Source organism: Monodelphis domestica, chromosome 6 (assembly GCF_027887165.1).
Source record: "Monodelphis domestica isolate mMonDom1 chromosome 6, mMonDom1.pri, whole genome shotgun sequence".
Lineage (NCBI taxonomy): Eukaryota > Metazoa > Chordata > Mammalia > Didelphimorphia > Didelphidae > Monodelphis > Monodelphis domestica.
In genome coordinates, this window is record NC_077232.1 from 295230712 (window position 1) to 295254243 (window position 23532).

The 23532-nt window shown below is 44.5% G+C and overlaps 1 protein-coding gene and 1 pseudogene across 1 annotated transcript in view; both read right to left on the bottom strand.

Annotated features, from left to right (window-relative positions):
- MTMR7 (myotubularin related protein 7) overlaps positions 1 to 23532 on the bottom strand; it is a 123928-nt gene that overhangs the window by 67064 nt on the left and 33332 nt on the right. The window contains exons 2-3 of the mRNA XM_007495622.3: positions 11890 to 12012; positions 9571 to 9733 (exon numbers count right to left, since the gene is read on the bottom strand). Coding sequence (XP_007495684.2) covers positions 9571 to 9733; positions 11890 to 12012 — 286 coding nt within the window. The remainder of the gene's footprint in view (positions 1 to 9570; positions 9734 to 11889; positions 12013 to 23532) is intronic.
- LOC103103946 (roquin-2-like) lies at positions 4740 to 8837 on the bottom strand (annotated as a pseudogene).

Genomic DNA, 23532 nt, shown 5'->3' on the forward strand with positions numbered 1-23532 from the left:
AAATGAAGCATGGGAGCAAAGTCCAGAGAGTAACTATTTATCTTGTTAAATTTAATTGTGGTTGGACTATGAATATTTATATATGTGGTTTCCAGGATTTAATTTCTAAATCCCAAAATGAATTACTAAAGTAAATGGAATGTATGGTAGTTTATTTACAAAAGAGGGAAGATATTGAGAGAGAGAGAGAGAGAGAGAGAGAGAGAGAGAGAGAGAGAGAGAGAGAGAGAGAGAGAGCGCTCTGGCTTCCAATGATACCAGTTAGAATTTCTAAGCCCCGGCCAGGGGAAAAGAGTCTCAAGATGATGGGCCTTTCCTGGAGGTTTCATGCCTCCAGAAAGGTGGGGTCACTAAGTTAGCCTTTCACTCACCAATGGTGACTGTCTAAAAGGAAAGCAGTCTGAGGTCTTCCTCCAGGATTGAATTCCTCTTCCAGTCTCATCTCAAGTGTCTGTCCTCCAGTCTTTACTCTGAGTCAGAGTTCTTCCATCTAACTTGAATCGAATCCCTTCCATGTTCCTCTTTTTAAAGATCTTTTTCTCTTGTGTCACCTCCCTTAAATTTCACATCTACCAATCACAGCAGACGCTCTGCTCTAGGACTGCTCAGAAGGCAATTAATTGATTCTAATTCGTTACCCACTATCACACAGGTGGGTCACAGACCTCCCACCTCATGATTAAGTGGGAGATTTATACCCTTGGTGATCAGATCTAACATGGGCAGATCTTCCCACTCAACTTCAAGTACTGTGCTTACATTTCTGGGGATCAAATAGGGGATTACAATTCAGTCTTCACAATCAATGAAGAGCTAAGTATCTTCATTGTTACAATCTGGGGAGAGCTAAATCCAATCTTCACAATCTTATCTTCCCCCATGAAGCCATTGTGAAATTTGGCATTCCATGTGCTTGTGAATTAAATGAACCTTCCCAATAAAACCTACTGTGATTAGCTGGACCTGGGGAATTCCCATCTTGACCTTGGCATTCCCATAACCATCTGTAGCCATTATAGGATTTAAATTAATGTCCAACACTCCAGGAATTATATTTTTTAGAGTTTGTTAATAATCACTCAAAGTAGAAGGATTAAGAAGTAAAAAAAACCTAATTATTTAACAAAATTAAGACCACATGACTAAGTTCTCCTTGCCTGTTTAAAAAGCCTGCTCCACCAAAGCTGTGACAGGAAGACAGGAGAGTGAGAGATGGAGCTATACCAAATTTATATCCTTCCTATGTCAGCATGTAAAGGGAAGAGAGTGGGGAGCTGGGAATTTAGTTTTTAGGGTAACAGATTCTAATTACACACCATGTTACCTAATGTGAGCAAGCACACTCCCACAAGTTTGGCAATTTTGTCAGAATGGGACTAATGACAATGCAGACAGAGAAAATTACTTAAAAAGTATCAGGGGCTCAGACAGGGTAAGACATTTCCCCAAGGTCACAAAGCTAATAAATGTCAGAGGTGGGATCTGAACCCAAGTCTTCCTAACCAAAGTCCAGTGCCTTTAGATCAAAGCTAGTTTGCTTTACCTCAAGTATAACAAGCAGACAAAAGGCAGAAATCATGACCAAACTACCTAGAAGGGTGGATGTAGGCTTGCCTCTGCTGAGTAAGGAATGTGTGGAATGAAGGCGATGAGGCTTTGGCTGTTGAGCCAGGCATGGAGAGCATGGCCCCTCAGAGGCCCAAAAGGGGCACACTCAGCTGCTCAGAGGTATCTTCCCAAGATACCACCTTGGTGGCCACACTGCTGCTCTACTCACAAGTCTACAGAGGCTCCTCTCTGACCCTGAAAAAGGCACACGTGTCTAGGCTAGGCAGTCACAGCCTGTCTACACAAGCTCATCTCTCCCCACTGGAGCCTTCCAGTTGATCCAGGCTGTTATCATAACTTGTTCTCATCCTGTGTTCTTAGCTTGGTGCTTCTGTTCGCCACCACCAAGAACGCAAATGAACTCTCCCCATCTCTGCCATACTTCAACACCCCATTGAGTTCTATCCTTGTCCAAGGACCCTCCATGACCATTTATGTGAGTTTGGTGGCTATTAGGATAGGACAACAAGATGCTAAAAATGAAGACTCAAGGAAGACCTTTGAGTTACCTGGCTAGAGATATGTATTGAAAGGAGAGTACAGTGGACGGAATCAGGAAGATCTGAGTTCAAATATGACCTCAGACATTTACTATCTGTGTGATGCTGGGTCATCACTTAACCCTACATACATCAGTTTCCTCATCTGTAAAGAGCTGGAGAAGAAAATGGCAAACCACTCTAGTATCTTTACCAAGAAAACCTCAAATGGGGTCATGAAGAATAAGACAACAGTGAAAGAAATTAAACAACAACGGGTCTCACCAGGGGAAAATAGCAGACCTGGAGTCTAGTCAGTCCCCTTGGTACTGGGGTGACCATCCCAGGCAGCATAGCCAGCGCTGATGACCAGGGGCATGGCGGCATGACAGCCATCACCCCACTACTGAACCAGCACCAAGGGAGAGCTAAATGGAGAAGTACGGGACTCAATGCCTCCTCAGTAACAGGGGCAGGCAGGGATGGGGAGAAGGCTGGGCTGGGGGACAGGGCATGGCATTTCCAGAAAAGCACAATCCACTAATTTCTAGTAAACAGAAACTTAAATGAAAAAAAAAAATGAGAACTTTGGGCAAGAGTACTGGAGGGTCACCTGGGCTGGAACCCCACACCCTCAAGGGGACAGTCTCTTGAGAGGAGGGAGGGGAGGGCCAGCTCCTCCTGTTCCCTGAGGAGGGAGGACTGTTTGCTCCTCCAGAAAGCCTCTGAGCATCCCTGCTCTCTGTCTGTGCCTCACTGGCTCTCACCTTCTGTTCTACTGTCAGTCCCAAGACAAAAGAGTCCCGCCTCAATACCTGCCCTGGCTGGGGCACTTTCAAGTCTCAGAAAGCTCCTTTGATGTGTTCCAGCCTCCCAACCACCCTGTGGCAGCAGGCTGCCAGCATGATTCCCACTTTCCCTATGTAGAAACTGAGGCTTCTGAGAGAAGAAATTCGCTTGCCTGTGCCAAAAGTGTCACAACTCCCCTAAAAACCTGCCCTTCCTCTAGACACTCCCATTTCTAGGATAATAATAATCATAGCTGGCACTTTTGGAGTGCTTTAAGGCTGACAAAGCTCTTTATAAATATTTGATCCTTACAATAACCCTGGGAAATAGGCACTATTATTATCCTCATTTTACACATCTGGAAATGGAGGCGAGCAGATGATTTGCCCTCACTCAACTAGTATCTGAGGGTGGATTTGAATTCAGGTCTTCCTGACTCCAGGCTTAGTGCTTTATCCACTGTTATGCCACCTAACTGCCTATTTCTATTGAGAGAAGCACAATTCTCTTGGTCACCTCATCCCAACTCCCAATTATATCTAATTAGCTGCCAAGCATAGTTGTTCTTTTTTTTTTTTTAAGGTAACCAGGAAGGAGTGCCCTGCTTTTCTTTTCAAAATGTTGACTGCGATTTTAAGCTTCAAAGAATTCCATTTACAGAATACTTGGGGACAATCAGCTGACACCATTTATCTTCAGACAGTGTGTCAAAACCACCATTTCCAGTCCCATTTCAGCAGGGCGCAAAGCATTCTTGTTTGGTTTGGGGTTTGTTTGTTTTCAGTTTAAATGGAAGTCAGCTTAACGCTATGTTATTACACGTTGCACAGCCTTCTGAAACTCAATAGCCAAAGAACATGCAAAATTAAACGTGAACATGAAATTATGACAAACAATATTTAACCAAGACAATTCAATGAACACTTTCCCATCCCACGCCAAATTAACTGAAATTAAAAACCCAGCAACACCATCTAGTTAGTCATACAGAGTTTCCACAAGAAAGCCTAAAAGCCCCTGATTCTTTTGCCAAGTCATCGGATTCAATAATGTACAGGTGTAAATCTGCATTAAAAAACAGCCATTACATTAGTGCATAATTGATCAAAATTGTTAGAAACGATTCTGCATATAAAGCAAGAGAAGTCGATATCTAGTACATTAGCGGAAGGACTTGGGCACTTGGTTACATTTTTAAATTACTTACTTAAACAAGTAGCCTGTATATAAATACCAACAGTAATAAAGCGGAAATTATTCTTGGAAAAATGAGAATTTTTAAAAGCTGTAATGCTATATAGGCAAAGCACTGTACCACACTCCTACACATTATGCAGTATAGCAAAGCTAGTGTGTTAACCCTGCAGAAACTTAAGGCAAGATTGCCTACCTTCACTCTTCAAAATAAAAAAAAAATCTCATGCAAAGGTCCATAACAAAAGATAAATAAAGCAGCTGCAGTGAGAAGATGGGGATTCCTCCCTCAATGAACCAAAAAAGAAACAAATAAGTTCGTTATGTTGACTTTCGCTAGATGTATCATTGTAGGATCCTGCTAGTTTAATATAATTGAGTTGTTAATTTTTTTTTATAGAAGCCATTTGAAAGAAGAATGGCTCAGTTACTGCACCAGATTGCTACAAACTCATAAAAAGCTGCTTTAAGCTTAAGTAAAATGTTGTCCAAATTCCAATCATTTCTGGAAAGTGAACTTGTTACCCTAATAAAGTTAATTCTTATTTTCGTTTTCAGAATGCTAATGTGAGAGGGCTCAAAGTATCAGAGTCCACAGGAAATGGATGCCCCCAGTATTATTTTTAAATATATATATACATTATATAATATATAATATATAAACTAGTGTAAATGCTTCCATTGAGTGGTCACAGATTTCAAAGATGGACCTCCTTTCAGCTGTTAACCATCTTCCCATTTGCAACAGGCTTTAAAAAGTCATTTTTATCCTCAGACATAATATGAGCCATTTTCAAGATGAGATTGCTGACACTGACAGATGTGGTAACTGGCAGGCAACTTGCATTGCTAATGGATGCTGGGATTGGCTGGCTAAAGCAAGAAGTTACCGGCAGGACTGCTTTTTGTTCCTCTAGACTCACATGGTCTTCACCTAAACTTTGTCTCTTGGGCTCCACTGGTTCCTTTGGGTATTGCTTTAGTGGGTGGCCATTTTCCATTGTCGTTCCATTCAGAAGCTGATCATTTTGAGATGTAATAGCAAGTTGTATATCCAGAATCTCTCCTATCTGTTCACCTTGTCCATCAGGTTCATCAGTGTCAAGTGCTGAAAGCTCTAATTTAATATCTCTTTCAGGCTTAGTATCTGTTGTACCTTCTGTATAATCACTCTCTCCATTTCTCAATTCCATTTCCTTGCTTAGATTTAAGGTAAGGTGACTGGCTTCATCTAGGGAATTCCATTTCTGTTGCATGGCTAATGCATTGGCCTCTCTCTGAATCAATAATGAGTTTCTCTTTGCCTGCTGAAGTTCAATGCTTAGAAGATCTCCAGTACTGGAATGCTTTCTATGACTGGATAAATCAGTAACAATAAATCTATCCCTTTCTATATAGTGTGCTGAAGAAGTAGAATCAGAGCCATATGAACTCCACCTTGAATCAACAACATTGACATAGGGGACATAATCTGATACGCTGATGGGTTTAGTAGCACTTCCTTGGGAAGCAATGGCCTGAATAGGATCTGTGGTATGATAGCCTGTCCAGGAAGATCTGGAAATTGCACCCCATTTTGAGATAATGGTCCATCACTAAAAGGAATTATAGGATCTTCTTCTTTTGCCCTTCTCTGAGTTTCAAATCAATGTACTCTTCTCTTAACATCTCCACTGTCCAGATCCATTAACACAGCATTTGAATTAGCAATGACATCCTTGGGCTCTGAATCAATGGCATTTATACAAGAGCCTATGGTGCCACAGGGCCAGGGCAAATAATGGGAAAGATGATCCTCCTCAAATTTTGTACCACGTACATCATTTGCGTTCTTGGAGAACTCAGTTCGAAAGTCTACACTGAACAGAGGAGAAGGTGGTGTCAATGACTGTGTTGCCACAGGAAGAGTTGAAGAAACAAGGGGTGCTTTCTGGGTATGATATTGCACTCACTGTTCTGGTCTTCGTCTTAACTGATCCTCATAACTGGTCTTCAAATGACTACAAGGTTCCCTTGGTAAAGGTACGGTTGTCCTTGGCTCACTAGGTGGCTGACAAGCCATTGGATAATACCCATCTAGGGAACTACTATATCTTTCTTGCAAAGACATCTGATAGACAAATGCATCACATTCATTGGAGGTAAAGAATTGCTCCTAATAATGTCATCCTGTTGGCACATTGGTGGTCGCCAGATGAGCCGACTATCATACACAGGAGCATACATTCCAGAAGGTACTGGGGGAACTGGTCCATACAGCTGTGGAGGAGGGGGCTGGTAAGGAGAAGAATTCACTCGATCTCGAGGGGGAAATGTGCTGTAATGATCAGCACATGGCATGGAAGCAGGTGGGAGGGAAGATTCTGGAACATTATTGGACCTCACAAAACGAGGAACACAGCTGGTACCATTGGAGGTGGTGGGTAGTATCCTGCCTGTGGGTACTGTGGAACTTCAAAGGATATCTGAGGCCTTGGATCTGGAAAATACTGAATGCTTTCAGAAGGCTCTAGTTACAAATGAGCTGGATTTTGGAGGCACAGAATTCAGCTCTGTTCCAACAATAGGGGGTCCAGCTGAGGTAGCTGCTACATTACTTACAGGACTCTTGGGTGGAGAACCAATTTTATTTTCAGTTACAGATTCTGCAGATGCCCCAGAGATATTCTGACCACTGGATCCAACCTTCCCTACTTTCTTCACATTCTCCAGAGCTCTTAATGTGGTGTCAGCACCACTGGGAAACACTGTTTTCTGCATTTGAAATCCCATTGGTACTTGGAACAAGTTTCCCAGTTGTTTCAGTACTTCCTATGACAGAAATGACATTTCCAGCTGTGGTTGTGACAGTGTTATTTACACCAACTTTATTTAGGAGAGGAAATGTTCGTACAGTTGCTGTGATCTTTTTGTTTCTTAAACGATACCAAAATTTTGGGGGTGCAGCTAAAGCAGTCCTCAGAGGAAAAATTATATCTTTTTCAAGCTCTTCCTGAGAATGAGCAAATGTACAATTTGTTCCTCTTGGACACCCTCCCTGCTGTCGCAGATCTCGGCACCTACCAGTTTTATATTTGCTATTTGACTGAGGCTTGTTTAGCAGTCTAGCAGACCATTATTTCACTGTATAGTGTTGTGTTAGCTCCGGGGCACGGCTCGGATAAGGCTCGGCGGCCTCAAACTCCATCGGGAGCAAGCGGGAAAACCCTGTTGGCGTTGGTGTTGGTGGTGGCGGTGTAGGCGGCAGCGGCGGCCACAGCGGCGCCGCCGCCTCCTCCTCCTCGCGAGAGGCGGACAGGGAGGGAGCCCAATAGTTGTTCTTAATATTAAAAACGAATTTTATTTTTTGGTAAGTAATTTTACTTCCAAAACGAATTATTGGCATCTGAGGATATTGTTATTTTCTTTAGGAGAACTGTTTTGTTGAAAGAGCCACAATGGCCCATGGGAGCCCTTACCTGGAAACACAGCTCAGGACAGATGGCACCAAGAGTTTCCTCTTTCTCAGGGTGGGTTCTCGGAGAACCCAAGCCCACATTCCTGGCAGAGAGCTGGTTTAAGGGCTCTGGCACCATCAGCCTGGCCTAAAATAAGCAGGGGATGATGCTTGGGAGTGGGGTGCTCTTAGCTGTTTAGACACGTCCTTTTTGGTTCTGCAGCCTTGGCTTCTAACTAGTGTTTCTCCCACATTGGAGAATCTGGCTCAATCCCTCATTCTGATCTCAACCATCACAGCTGCTGCTGGCTGGCCGCACTGGCCTCCTTTGCTTGTTCCCACACTCACACCCTGATCAGACATGAATTCATAGTTACTGTGGGTTCTCACTTCTTTAGACGTCAGCTTGTCAGGGCTTCAGGAGAAAAGTCTCTGTCTTGACCAACTCTTCTTGGCTCTGGTGTCAGCCTGTCTATCTCCATCGATGAAGACTCTTGAGTAGCTTCTCCATTTAGTGGTCTCCCCTTTCACATTTCCACAATGAGGGCTGAGTGTTGTTTCCACTGAACTTCCTTGAAATCAGCCTCATCCTCTGTGTGTTAGGGAAGGGGGAAAGAGCTTGTCTCTCCAATCCAGGCTTCCACCACCTGCCCCAAAGGTTCTTCCTAGAGAACTTCCTTTCCCTGCCTTCTTGGAAAGGTTTCATTATTTTCAAAGCAACCAATCCCCCGATTTGTACTTCTTTTCACCAGCAGACTTCCCAAGTGGCTCTGGCCTTTTCCTCTCCCAGTGACCACAGCAGCTCTAGAAGTCCATGTGATGGTGGAAGGGCTGGCCTTGAAGATGCCACCTTATTTGATAGGCCACAGAAAAGAGCAATTATCAACTCTTACCTCAAAGACACATCTTGGTTCCATCCCCTTCTCTCTATTCACACAGCCAGTATGCTAGTCCAGGCCTTCCTCACTCATCACTGTAATAATGGCCCCGGCTGCCTGGGTGGTTTGTTGCTTCCAAACTCTTCTCCAACCATCCAACACACAGAAGTCGAGGTACGTTCTTGGAGAACCCAAGCCCACATTCCTGGCAGAGAGCTGGTTTAAGGGCTCTGGCACCATCAGCCTGGCCTAAAATAAGCAGGGGCCGATGCTTGGGAGTGGGGTGCTCTTAGCTGTTTAGACACATCCTTTTTGGTGCAGACATTTCCACCTTAGTCCTCTCTATCAAAAAAAAACAACTCAAATGCCCTAGGATAGTGATGTTGAACCTGATAGAGACCAAGTGCCCAAACTGCCCCCTCACACCACATGTGAGCTGCCCCCTTACCCCATGGTCACACTGTGTCTTGAGTTTGGGTTCTAGAAGAGACCGTATTATTCTCTTTGGGGAAGACTCTGAACATGAGCCATTCCTAAGCTTTATTTTATTTAAAAAAATTTTATTTTAGTATTTTTCCATGGCTCAATGATTTACGTTCCTAAACTTTATTTTAGAGATTTCCCTCAGAGTTCTTTTCCAGGGTAGGGATAGAGAAAGAGAAATCTGACTCTCTACTTTTGGAAGGGGGAGGCTACGTCCCCATGTACAGGATGAACCAGTTTAGGTGAGACCAGAACCAGAGGCCTTTGTAGGCCTTTGTAGGCCTCCACCTAGGCAAGATCACAATTAGTATTTAAACTGGCAGTAACGCCTACCTGGCCCTCTTCTATGCTCTGCTCTCCCATTGCAATGATGTAGTAAGTAAGCTAAGCGCGGGTATTATGAATGGGCTAAGCAGCCACGGGCACATACGTGGTTATTATTTTGTGTCCTTGATTTCTAATAATCTTTATTAAACCTCTTTTAAAATACATTTTTATTATTTGAGATATAATTTTAAATTTTACATTACCCTGGGAGAGCAATGGGGCAATTAAGTACAGAAGATCGTAACGGCGGTCGACAAGTATCTCAGGTTATTCTTGGGGAAAGAGAGAGACATGGGCACAGAGGCCACACAGTCAGGAGGGTTTGCTCCTGCCAAAGCCCCAGCTCCCAGCTCCCAGCCCTGGCCCCGGGCCCTACCTGGCCTGGCCAGCCGGAGGAGGGAGATGTATACATCCTGGCAGTCTCGCTCCTGAGGCACCACGAGGTGCAGCACCTGGAAATTCTTGCACCGAATGAGCAGTGGGCACCCCCCAGCCGTCGTCGCCTGCTTTTCAATAGAGGAGATCTCGCTGTGAAGAATCTGGAACATACAGTCACACGGTCAAGTCAAGGATAGTGAGTCTTTCCCAAGTATTTGCTGCTTTTTCAGCGAAGCACTAGCCGAGTTTCTCAGTGGCTTCTCCTGCCCCTTCACACTCCCTAACCCTATTCCCAACCCAGGGGCTCACACATGGCTAGGCAATCCTTGGTACTTTGGGCCTTGGTTTCCAAACCTGTAAAATGGGTGACTTACTAGATGGCTTCTAAGGCACCTTCCAGCTCTCTATCTAGGATCCTCCGAGTCAGGGCCAGGGTAAAGATTAGATTCAGGTCATCTCCTATGAAAACGGGCTGGTACCAGGTATGGCAGATGGATCAGAGGGAACAGAGAGCGGATCATGCCTGGGCGTCCATCAGGGTATTCCAGGGGCAGAGTTGGGTTGACACTCAAACCCAAGGTCAAACTGACCAGAGTGAAACCAGGTCATGAAGAGAAGTAGAGAAGAGCTTATGAGCTCGGTAATGGGAGGAGGGAGGGGAATGAAGAGCATCCCTGATGACATGAGGCATTGGTGAAATCTACCTGATGAGATTACAGAACAGGGCATGACCAAGACTCAGGAACTCTGATGATTGGCCAAGTGAGGTAAGGCTCCTCTCTTCAAGGTCTTGAAAAGAAAGTCTCTGTCTTCCTTTGCCCTTCCTTCCTCCCTAACCCCTCCCTTCTGCCCCATCACCTTCCTTGCTTTGATTTCTCCTGCCTTCTCTTCCCCTTTCTCTCCTCTCTCCCTCCCTCCTTCTCTTTCCTCTGATCTCTCCCTGCCTTCTTTCTCCTCTGTCCTCTCCTTGCCTCCTTTCTCTCCTTCATCGTCTCGGGGCTCTCAGGACCCACTCCTCACCTTTTCCAGAGTGCAGCTGAGGGGGCAAGGAAGGTGGGGATTCTCCTTTCCCTAGCCCAGGAGTGGTAATGATAACACCGAGCAGAAGCCCATGGTGGCTCTGGGTCTGCACGAGGTGTAGGGCAGCCGAAGGATGCCTCTTATGAGCCCCGGCGGCCTATGAGGTGGAGGAGGGATCTGGATTCCCCTCAGCAGTATGACCATGGAATCTCACCCAGTAGGCAGGGAAAAGAGGTTTTTCTGGGCCTCATCAGCTGTGGCAGCTGCTTCGTGGGGAACCCCAAGAAGTTTGGGAATTCAGAAGCTGGCCTGCTTAGAATGAACTCTTCTGGGGGGGGGGGTGCCAGACTGCTTGAGGCAGAGGTCTCTGGAAGAAAGTGGCCAGCCTACATGCCCTGTGTAGCTTAGAGTTGTCTGAATAGGATAAGTCTGGCGAAAAGGGGGCCACTGGTTCCCTGGCCCCAAGGCCAGTCTTCTAAGGGAGAGGAGAAGAGTCTAAACCCCAGGGTGGTGCTGCAAGTCTTGAGGAGGTTGTCTGCTAGGATCAGCAGGAACTTAATCTCCATCTTCCTTCAGGGGATGGAGAGGGAAGCCAGTGGGCTATTAGGGTTCTCCATTGGTCCAGGGGCTCCTGTGAGATCTAAGCATCTTAGTCATCTTCTATGAGGAAGGCTGTCTCCAAGAGTGCCCCACTCTCAGAGGAGTGGGGCCCCGCCAACCACTCTGAGGGAAACCCAAGCAGAAGTCCTCTCTAAGCTGGGCTTGGGAGGTTTTTTGGATTAAACTCCATTGGGGGGCCAGGGAGCCAAAGATGGAAACTGACCCTCTGTGGGGTCACCAGCCCCCAGGGATCAGATCCAATGTGCGTGGGCCCAGAGTTCCTTGAGTGAGGGAGAGGGCCTGAGCCATTAGGGGCATCAAAATAAAAAAAAAAACCCAATCAATGAGAGGATGCGGTGACTCCCATTTTACAGAAGAGCACTCCAAAGACCACCAGGGCATCTTGCATCTACGGTAAGTGGCTGGCAGTCCTTGAACCCAAACCCTCTTTCTCCCAATTCTATTTTCCTTCCCTGGAACCCCCTGAGGTCTCTGGCCTCGATTCACCAGAATGGTTCTGCTTCCTGCACTTCGTGGGGAGGAGCTTCCACAGGCTCCACCCCCAACCTTTGGCTGATGGAGGCCAACCCTCCCTTGGAGCATAGCAAGATGGCAGCATTCAGAAGAAGAAGAGGCTTTATCACGGGGCCACCAAGAAAACAAACCCGGACACGCTAACCAAGCCTCCTGTACGCACCCAGGTCTCTTTTCTGGTTTCAGGCTCGTTCTCCACAAAGATGACGTGGGTGGCCGTCAGATACAAAGTCCCCAGGACTGGCTTTTTGGAAGACGTTCGGTCCATCAGACGGACATTCTCTACCTGGACAGAGAAATCAGGTTCTAAGAGTGGAGCATCTGGTGCAAATGGAGTCAGTAAAACAAGTGCCCAACCAAAGCTAAGCACTTTCCAAAAGTGACTTCCTGCACATCCCTCACCCAAAGCTTGCCAAGCTATTCTGCTTCCTGAGGACCACCTCAGAGGCTGGTTCCCCAAATTCCACTTCCTCCCCTTCTCCCTCCTCCCTTTGGTCTGTGTTTTCAGGGAGATCTCAGGTTTTGAAGACAAGAAGAGCTGAATTCAAATCCTGATTCAAACACACTTTCTGGCTGTAGAAGCCTGGACCAGGTATTTCACCTTTCTGAGTGGTTAGCGTATCTGGTCTAGAGTCAGGAAAACTCATCTTCTTGAGTTCAAATCTGGCCTCAGACCCTTTGTCGCTATAAGACTGATGACAAGTCATTTCACCTTGTTTGCTTTGTTTTCCTCATTTGTAAAATAATCAGCAAAATTATTATTTTTTCAAGCTTTAAAAACATGTTAAAAAAAAAAACCCTGTAAAATAAGGGCATGGTAAACCACTCCAGTGTCTTGGCCAAGAAAAGCCCAAATGGAGCCATGAAGTGTGAGAATGACTGAAAATAACTGAATGACAAATCTCAGTTTTCTCATCTGTAAAAGGGACAACAATAGCATCTAATTCACGTGAAACAGTGTGTGTAAAGCATCTGGCAAACTTAAAGGCTCCTTCAGTGCTCCCCCTGGTTATGTGTTTTTGGGGGGAAAGATTTTATTTTCCCAATGACATGTAATAACTTTTCCACATACATTTTCTGAAGTTCTAAGACTACCTCCCTCCTGTGGGAGACGGTAGGTAATTTGATCTGGGTTGTACATATATTATCACATAAAACATATTTCCATTCAATATTATTATTATTATTACAACTAGGATCCTGACCCCTTCAGACCTATAAGGCTGCTCCTTTCCCACAATGCTCTAGTCTCCCTCCTCGTTATAGCCAAGGCCCAGTTTCTCTTTCCTCTAGCACCAGCCTTCAATCCCACCTCGGGCTTTGGGGTACTCTCACTTTTCACCAAGGCTGCTCATCACTAGGGCCCAAAATGGGTGTGAGGGCAGAACATGAGGTACAGAGGAAAGAGGAAGCCAAGCAGAAGCTTACTTGGTTGGTGTGGGACATTGGAATAAGATCCCAGGACTGGGAGTTGGATGAAGCCATACCTGGAATTTTACAGGTAAGGAAACTGAGGCCCAGAGATGGGAGTGATTTTTCTAAGATTTTTTACTAAAGTAAACAAAGCCTGTCTTTCACCCAAGGTCCTATGATTCCAAACAATGGGCTCTTTACTGTCACCCCACCACTGCAGAAATTCACTTTTAAATGGCCTAAAAATAAGGAACCCAAGGAAATCTCCCACAACGTCAGGCATCTATTGGTGGAGATGCTTCAGAAATACAGGCCTTCTAGTTCCTTCATGGTAGAGTTACAAACTGGGTTCAATCATCAGAAAAAAAGGAAAGTTTCCCCCAAGTGTTCCAGCTGTTTATCTCCGAGTTTCTGCTCCTGGTGCTCTATTTCAAGGAGGGCACTACTGTGGCCAAAGGAAAATCAGCAGGGACCAAATGGTGTGGCCCCACTATTTGTGAGCACAAAGAGATGGAGAGAAAACACCTGCTTGGTGACTGATAGAGGAGGGCAAAACAGATTATAGCCCTTGACTGTATAGGGACAGCTCTGGGCCAGAGGGATAGTCAGTAGGAAAATTCAGAGGAACACGTATGGAAGACCTGTACGAAGTGAGGCCAAATGATGAAGGCAGCACTACCCAGGCACCCCAACAACATAATAAATTGGCTAAAGAAGACGGGCAGGATTGGCGCAGCAACTAAAGTTAAGGCAAAAAGGACAATAAAACATCCTAGTCCAAGACAAGGGTCAGTGCCAGTATTGGAGTGCCCAAGTTGAAAGAACATTTTCCAGCCCATCCTCCTCTCTTTCCTAGGAATCTTGAGCTCCCTTCTGCATCAGTTCAGGGGTGACCTTCTCCAGGAAGCCCTTCCTGATTCCCAAAGTCTAGTACTTCTGCTGGCACTCACTGCTCTGCCTCCATATTGAATCCCCCAACAGAGTGCCAATTTTCCTTTTCCTTCTATCCTCAGTGCCTAGTCCTTTAGGGAGGCATCTGGATTGAACATAATAGCAGCTTATTGTAAAAAGGTTTATTTAGGGATTTGCTGGAAAGGAGCAGTTTTGTTCAAACAAAATGGATCCACAAAAAAGAGATCAAAGGGCTGCCTTTCTCACTGTTGCTTGGGATGTTCAAGGATGACTCTGTGGAATGGGACAAGGTAAGCTGAAGGGGCAGCTGCACGCCATCACTGGATTTTTCCATGTTTTCATCCAAAGCCTGGAGGCTGCTGTTGGGAAATTGCTTCCCCAAATGTGGCCACAGCCCCAAGAGTTCCCAAGTTTGCTCTCCTAGGGGAGACCAGCTGTCCGGGGGCCTTGTCGAAGGGAGAGGAAAGGGAGGGAAAGCCAAACAGGGAAACACCAGGAGAGCCTCCAGCCCTTGAGATGACTGCACTGACTTGCAATAAAGAATGTGACTTTCCCAGCCACATGGAATTATGTGAGAAACGAGGAACAAAAAAGTCATTTCTTTATTTTGGGAGCAATGACAAGCAATGGGGGCCAGGGGCTGGGCCCATCACCTGAGCCAGAGACATCATTCTGGCTTTGGAGCCAGAATGGGGTACCCTCAAGAGAATGCCTGCCCAGTGGCTTCCACACTACCCTCAGAAAACATGAAGTCTCCACCACGCCCAGGTTCCCTGGGGGAAAGTCTTTAATTCATCTGATACCAAGACCGTATCTGGGTCTTAAAGAGGTCCCAAGCAGGGGTGGAGGCTATGCTATGACTCCTCCCCCCGAAGTGCCTGGGACTGTGCTAAGCACACCCAACATCTGTTGTCTTTCATCTTTTATTTTCTAAGAGGACCAATGACATCATGGGAAGACATCTTGACTGGTGCATGAATTGGACCAGAGGGAGGCATAAAGGCCTCAGCCTCACCCTTTCTTCCAGGGCCATCCTGGTCCAGGACAGAAGTCAGGAGCACAGCTCAGGATGCAGTGGATGACGACAAAAGAAATAGCTATTAAAGCACTTCACATGTGCCCCACCAACAATACTATAAATGGCACTTTAAGGTTTGAACAGCACTTTTCAAGATCTCATTTTTTTCACATCACAACCCCGGAAGGCGGGTGCTCGTAGCATCTCCATTCCATAGATGAGGACGTGGAGGCTGAGGGTCAAGATGACGTGCCCAGGGTCACACAGCTGTCTATTTCTAAGTATTCGAGGCCGGATTTGAACTCAGGTTTCCACACTCCGAGCTCATGTGTTCTATGCACTGCTCTGTCAAGGGATCATGAGCAAGAAGAGAGCAGGAGTGACCAGGCGAGTGCCTGAAGCACAAGCTGCCGCCCTCTCTCCACCGTCCATCCCAGTGCTGCGTGCTCTCAGGGGACGCCTGCCTCCGTGTGTTCAGTGGGAATTGGGACCTGGGGTTTTGTTGGGATAAAGAACTTCTGGGGGAGGAAATGCTGTCTAATGCCTCTCAGCTTTGGAACTTGACTAAACGCGTCCAAATCACTAAGAAGAAGAGAAATGCCAATCAACCCAATAGAGTATGACTGTTTCATTAGAAATCGACGACAGTCCAATTCAGAGCAGCCTGGAACATGAGCGTGGCCTGAGGCAGAGTCAGGAGGACGAGACGGCATCATGTCCCTCTCTGGTACCCCGGCCACCTCTCCGCTGTCCCTCAGGGACTCTCAGCTTGGCACGATGGCCCCAAAGGTCTCTGGCTAACTTCGCCCTTTTTCTGATCCGAGGAGAAAGGGGTGGCTGGATACACGACTGCTGGTGCATGGTCTGAAGGTCCTGGGAGGCCTGAAGGACAGCAGCTGTCATGTCTGCTCTGCCACCTTCTGTGCCACAGGAAAGAAGACTGGCCCTCCCTCTAGGTCGGTCCTTAGGAAGATCCACCCAAATTTGGCTGCTAGATGATATAGTGCCCTGCTGAGATGAAACGTCGAATGGCTAACCCACAGTCCTCTGTACTGTTTTATGTCCAGAAAAGGTTTCCTTATTAGCTCTGCAGCTGCTTGGAACCATAATTATAATTTAAGACTGAATCCTATTAATTCCATGAATGCTTGCCATGATTAGCATTTCTTTCTTGTGTAGGAATAAAATACCTGTCCCAGACCTGATTCATATTCCACAATGAGTACCTCTTTCATACTTCTCTCCTACTAGGGAACCCCATTAGACTTCCAAGTCATAATGATCACTATAATAAGCAACATCCTCAGCATGCTGGGCTTGGGAGATTAATAAGCCATCAGAAGGAAGAATGGGGAGCCCAATTCCCCAACCAATTAAAAATCAGGCTTCCCCAGGATGGAACCTGCCCAACAAACAATAGTTGGGTATAAGACAGGAAAGGGCACGTGCCCCAGCCCTGTTCACCCAAATGAGCAGTTATCTCTCTGTCTCTATGCTAGAGACATATTAAAATACTCTCTCTGTCTCTCTCTCTCTCTCTCTGTCTCTCTCTCTGTCTCTCTCTCTCTCTCTTTCTCTCCTCTTTCTCTCTCTCTCTCTTTCTCTCTCTCTCTCTCTCCTCCTCTTTCTCCCTCTCCTCTCTCTCTCTTTCTCTCCTCTCTCTCTTCCTCTCTCTCCTCTCTCTCCCTCTCCTCTCTCTCTCTGTCTCTCTCTCTCTGTCTCTCTCTGTCTCTCTCTCTCTCTCTCTCTCTCTCTCTCTCTCTATATATATATATATATATATATATATATATATATATATATATATACACAAAATTGAATCACAGTCATTTGGTAGGGAACCACTAGCTTCTGGAGAGAACAGGAAAAGTGTCACGTTGAAGGTAATGCTTGAGTTCAGCTCTGAAAAAACTAGGGTTCATTAGCATGGGAAGTGAGGAGGGAAAGACCCCAGCATCCCCCCAAAATGAGGGATGGCTAGTGCAAGAACCTGGGGATGGGACATAGAAAGGATGGGCCAGTCTTGGTTCATTATGAGCTTTAACACTCCTGAAATGATTCTTTTAGGACTGGGTCACATTCAAAAATGGGAAGAGAACAGCTTTCATACTCTAGGGTCTAGGCCAAGGACCTTGACTTGGATTCCTTAGGACACTCTAGAATTGCAGAGAAGGGTAGAAAACATCCAGACGGAGAAACATATTCTCAAAATAGGAACTGAGCAGGTCTGACTGTTCCTATTCCCAGGGACCATCATCCCATCTACCCCCAAAACAAAGGGCTGGTCTCTTCTTTCCTGAATATGGAGTGGGAACTTCTCAAGAGCAAGAGCTATTTTGTGCCTTATTGGTAGCCACAGTTCTTAGCATAGTATGTGGCACACAGGAGACATTTAATAAGTGATTGCTAACTGATTGACATATCACGACTTATTCTACCTACCATAAACCCATCACAGTTCTCCAGGATATAATCACTTTTAGGGCCCTAAAGCTCTGTGGAACTGTTCCATGTCCTGCAGACATATGAATACCATAATGATAATAATAATAATAATAATTGGTATTAAAGAGATGAGTCATCCTTTTTGGAAATAGATGGAAGAAATTAAAGGAACTCAGTCATTTCCCAAAGGTAAATCTGCCCAGTCTCCCTTCTGCTTAATTCTAGGCCCAACTTGCTTTCCATTTGTCTCTGTCTTTCACTGTCTACTATCTGTTTAGGGAGATAAAGAGCACAAAGTAGCTCTCCAATATAATTTTATGTTATTAACTGAACAACAAGAAGTCTCCATCCACGTCGTTTTTCCTCTGTGGATGGTTGTCCAATGCTTCTTCAGAAGACACGTATATCTTTCAGGAGGCCCAGTTCTCTTTCTGGGTTTGATTCAATTAGCCCAAGGTCATCTGATAAAGATCCAGCAAAGGAGACAGAAAGAGCAGTCAGAGAGGGTGGAAGAGAACTAAGAGATGGTGATGTCACCAAAAAACTAGTAAGAAGAAAATATTAAAGAGAAGAGAAGGATTGACAATGTCAGAGGCTACAGAGAAATCAAGAGAGGTGAGAACTGAGAAAAGGCCATTGGACTTAGTACGAAGAGATCATCTGGAGACAGTAATTTCTAGAATGAAGAGGTCACAAGACGGACTTCAGAGACTTGAGAAAAGAGCGAGAGGAGAAGTAGAGGCTCCTGTCACCGACATAGGTCTCAAGGCTAGCCATGAAAGAAAGAAGAGATATAGGGTGAGAGCTAGTTGGGATGGAAAGGTAAAGTGAGGGGGTTTTTGAGGGTGGGGGAGTCAGGGACATGCTTCTAGGCAGAGTAGGGAAATAGTTGGAAGACAGAGGTAGATGGAGGATAAATGACAGAGAAAGGGAAAGTAGAGGGGATGACCTTCTAGAGAAAACAGGATGGATGAAAAGAAATCATTTGTGTGGGTAGAGGATTGGCCTTAGCAAGGAGAAGGGCCTCTCTTCATGTGAAGCAGGAGTGAAAGAGGCATAATGGCAGAGGGCATTTGAGTGATGTAAAATGAGGAGGGGGAAGAAAAGGAAGTTCTTGGTTAACATCAAATTTTTTTCAGTAAAAGATGAGACAGAGAGGGTAGGAGGAAGGAAATCTGTAGGAGCCGGAGGGAGAAGGAGTTTGGAAAAATTGTGCTGAGTGGGAGAGTGAGTCACTTGTGGGGAGGAGTGCTCAAAGATCATCTTGCCACCCTGAGGAACCAGTTTAAATTCAGTAATGCAAATCTGTAGTGGACCCAGGCAGCCTGCTTTCATGGTTTGCTCCCAAGAATCAACCCAACGTGGAGAATGGAGCCTGAGGTACATCCGTCCCATGATTAAAGACACCTTAGAATGGCCAGATGGAACCCCATGTGCATGGAAGTGGGGCCAGCTGGGTAGTGAAGTCTATGTGGCCTAGAGAGAGGAGAGGGGCCTCATTGCCAGGCTTCCCCTGTATGCCACTTGTGGGTCATCTGTGGCCCTACCCTTCTCTTGGCAGAGATAGAGGATGACATCAAGGGGCAGTGAGTTCTTTTAAAGCACAGAGTGAAAGTGGCTAGCAAACACTGGGCTCTTTCTTTTCCCTTCTGGGAAGTTGAGAACCAAAGCCAGGTCTGGGGAGCTCTGACCAACACCAGCTACTCTGATCCCTGACCTCTTGGAGGATGAGTACCCTGGTGGTTTGGGGTGTGGGCATTTTCTGGAACGCTGCCTCCAGCAAGCTCAGGAGACAGAGGACTGAGACTTCAGTTCTTCTGAGACTCCAGACTAGCAACACTAGACCAGAGAGAGACTACAGAAAAATGAAAGCTTGAGAACCTAAGGAGATCCCTCCTAAGAGCAAGGGGGCCAAAACAGCTATTATGGAAAGGAATGAGTTTCCCATCCCTGGAGGTCTGCCAGAGGTGGAAGACCCCTTTGTCCAAAATGCTGTCTAGCATATTTCTGCTCAGAGATTACCCAAAATCTCCTAGTCTACATGATAGAGGGAGAAGATCTGGTTACTAAACAACTATGTGCCAGGCACAGCTAAGACCTAGAAATACAAAAAAAAAAAGTGAGAGATTCCCATTCTCCAGGAGCTCACACCATCTGCCAATGACTAGGTACTAACAAGACATAACAACATCAACTGAAACCACATTCAAGAGAAGAGAATGGCTCCAGCACCTCCTACATAGGAGGACCAATCCAAATACCAAAGGGAAGGTCCCATGCCCTGTCTCTTATACCATGTTACCTCAGGAAGGACCATTCTGGCTTTAATAATATCTTCAATTAAGGCCAAAGTTCAACTGAAAAATGGTGCACATAACCACAGCACAGCGCAAAATGAGCCATAGTCTTCAGCTGGTTCCAAGTTGCCAAGGTGCTGCCACCCACTCACCTGAAAAGACCAGAAGTCAAGCACAGGCTATCTCTTTTCTCTTAGAACAGCAAAATCCAGGTACAGAGCTAGGCAGTTTCCTCACTCCCAGATGGAAGATGAGACTCACAGCCCCAGGCAGATGTTCTGGCTAATATTCTGCCCTGGAGGGGCCCTTCACCTCCCTGGAAGGCCATGATCAGGGGACATCAAGGGTCACAGTCAACAGGGTACATGGCGTAGCTCCTGAGTAGACAGTACACTTCTTTAGGCAAGGACTCTATTCCTCTAACCCAAGGTTCTGCATATAGAAAGTGCATCATAAATGTCCACTGATTGAATGCAGCAGAGAAGTTCAAATTAGTGCCTCAGTTTCCCCCTCTGTAAAGTGAGGGAGCTACACTGGATGTTTGCCAAAGTCATAGGATCATACATTAGAGCTAGAAGGGACTTTAGGGTCCACCCCACCCCCCATTTTAGAGAGGAGGAAACAAGATCAAAGAAGTCATGTGATTTGCCTAGTCACATACCTAATCACTGTCTAAGATGGGATCTGAACCCCCTGTCTTCCTGACTCTAAGGCAAGTGTCCTTTCCCCAAAGCCACACTGCCCTGGAAGATCCCTTCTAAACCTAACATTATGTCATAAAACAAGGCCTCTAAGGAGAAAAGGAACTCCTCAACTGAGTTTTCTTTTTTTTTCCATTTTAGTTAGTTTATTTAGTCAATTTAGAACATTATTCCTTGGTTACAACAATCACATTATTTCCCTCCCTTCCCTCCACTGACCCTTCCCCACATACAGTTTCATTGAGTATTACTTGTGTCCTTGATCAGAACCTATTTCCATGTTGTTGATATTTGCACCAGGATGTTCATTCAGAGTCTACATCCCCAAACATATCCCTTCGACCAATGTATTCAAGCAGTTGTTTTTCATCTGTGATTTTTACTCCCACAGGTTTTCCTCTGAATGTGGATAGTGTTTTTTTTCTCATAGATTCCTCAGAGTTGTTGAGGATCATTGCATTGCCACGAATGGAGAAGTCTATTACATTCGATTGTACCACACTCTATCAGTCTCTGTGTACAATGTTCTCCTGGTTCTGCTTCTCTCACTCTGCATCACTTCCTGGAGGTTGTTCCAGTCCCCATGGAATTCCTTCACTTTATTATTCCTTTTAGCACAATAGTATTCCATCACCAACATATACCACAGTTTGTTCAGCCAATCCCCAATTGAAGGGCATCCGCTCATTTTCCAATTTTTTGCCACCACAAAGAGTGCAGCTATGAATATTCTTGTACAAGTCTTTTTCCTTATTATCTCTTTGGGGTACAAACCCAGCAGTGCTATGGCTGGATCAAAGGTCAGACAGTCTTTTAGCACCCTTTGGGCATAGTTCCAAATTGCCCTCCAGAATGGTTGGATCATTTCACAGCTCCACCAGCAATGAATTAATGTCCCTACTTTGCCACATCCCCTCCAGCATTCATTACTTTCCTTTGCTGTCATGTTAGCCAATCTGCTAGGTGTGAGGTGATACCTCAGTTGTTTTGATTTCCATTCCTCTGATTATAAGAGATGTAGAACACTTTTTCATATGCTTATTAATAGTTTTGATTTCTTTAACTGAAAATTGCCCATTCATGTCCCTTGCCCATTTATCAATTGGAGAATGGCTTGATTTTTTGTACAATTGGCTTAGCTATTTTATAAATTTGAGTAATTAGACCTTTCTCAGAGGTTTTTGTAATGAAGATTGCCTCCCAATTTGTTGTTTCCCTTCTAATTTTGGATGCATTATTTTTGTTTGTAAAAAAACTTTTTAATTTGATGTAATCAAAATTATTGATTTTACATTTTGTGATTTTTTTTCTAGTTCTTGCTTGGTCTTAAAGTCTTTCCTTTCCCATATATCTGACAAGTATACTATTCTGTGTTCGCCTAATTTGCTTATAGTTTCCTTCTTTATATTCAGGTCATTCACCCATTCTGAGTTTATTTTGGTATAGGGTGTAAGATATTGATCCAAACCTAATCTCTTCCATACTGTCTTCCAATTTTCCCAGTAGTTTTTATCAAATAGTGAGTTTTGGTCTCCAAAACTGGGATCTTCGGGCTTATCATAGACTGTCTTGTTGAGGTCATTCACCCCAAGTCTATTCCACTGATCTTCCTTTGTGTCTCTTAGCCAGTATCAAATTGTTTTGATGACCATTGCTTTATAGTATACGTTGAGATCTGGGACTGCAAGTCCTCCTTCCTTTGCATTTTTTTCATGATTTCCTTGGATATCCTTGATCTTTTGTTCTTCCAAAGGAACTTTGTTATGTTTTTTTCTAATTCAGTAAAAATGCTTTTTGGTAGTTCACTGGGTATGGCACTAAATAGGTAAATTAATTTGGGTAGGATTGTCATTTTTATTATGTTAGCTCATCCCACCCATAAGCAATAAATGTTTTTCTAACTGTTTAGATCTAGTTTTAATTGTATAGAGAGTGTTTTGTAGTTGTGTTCATATAGTTCCTGTGTTTGTCTTGGCAGATAGATTCCTAAGTATTTTATATTGTCTAGGTTGGTTTTAAATGGAATTTCTCTTTCTAATTCTTGATGCTGAAATGGGTTGGAGACATATAGAAATGCTGATGACTTATGAGGGTTTATTTTGTATCCTGAAACTTTGCTAAAGTTGTTGATTATTACGACTAGCTTTTTCATTGATTCTCTAGGATTCTTTAAGTAGACCATCATATCATCTGCAAAGAGTGATAGCTTGGTCTCCTCATTGCCAATTCTAACACCTTCAATTTCTTTTTCTTCTCTAATTGCTACTGCTAGTGTTTCTAGTACAATGTTAAATAATAGAGGTGATAATGGGCATCCTTGTTTCACTCCTGATCTTATTGGGAAGGCTTCTAGTTTATCTCCATTGCAGATGATATTTGCTGATGGTTTTAGATATATACTGTTTATTATTTTGGGAAAGGCCCTTCTATACCTATACTTTCTAGTGTTTTCAATAGGAATGGGTGTTGTATTTTGTCAAAGGCTTTTTCTGCATCTATTGAGATAATCATGTGATTTTTGTAGGTTTGCTTGTGAATATGGTCAATTATGTGGATGGTTTTCCTAATATTGAACCATCCTTGCATTCCTGGTATGAATCCTACCTGGTCAGAGTGAATAACCCTTGTGATGACTTGCTGGAGTCTTTTTGCTAGTATCCTATTTAAGATTTTTGCATCTATATTCATTAAGGAGATTGGTCTATAGTTTTTTTTCTCTGTTTTTGACCTGCGTGATTTTGGGATCAGTACCATATTTGTGTCGTAAAATGAATTTGGTAGAACTCCTTCTTTGCTTATTCTGTCAAATAGTTTGTATAATATTGGGATTAGTTGTTCTTGGAATATTTGATAGAATTCATTTGTGAATCCATCTGGACCTGGGGATTTTTTCTTAGGGAGTTCTTTGATGGCTTGTTCAATTTCTTTTTCTGATATGGGATTGTTTAGTCTATTTATTCCTCTGTTAATCTAGGCAATTTATATTTTTGTAAGTATTCATCCATATCACCTAGATTGCC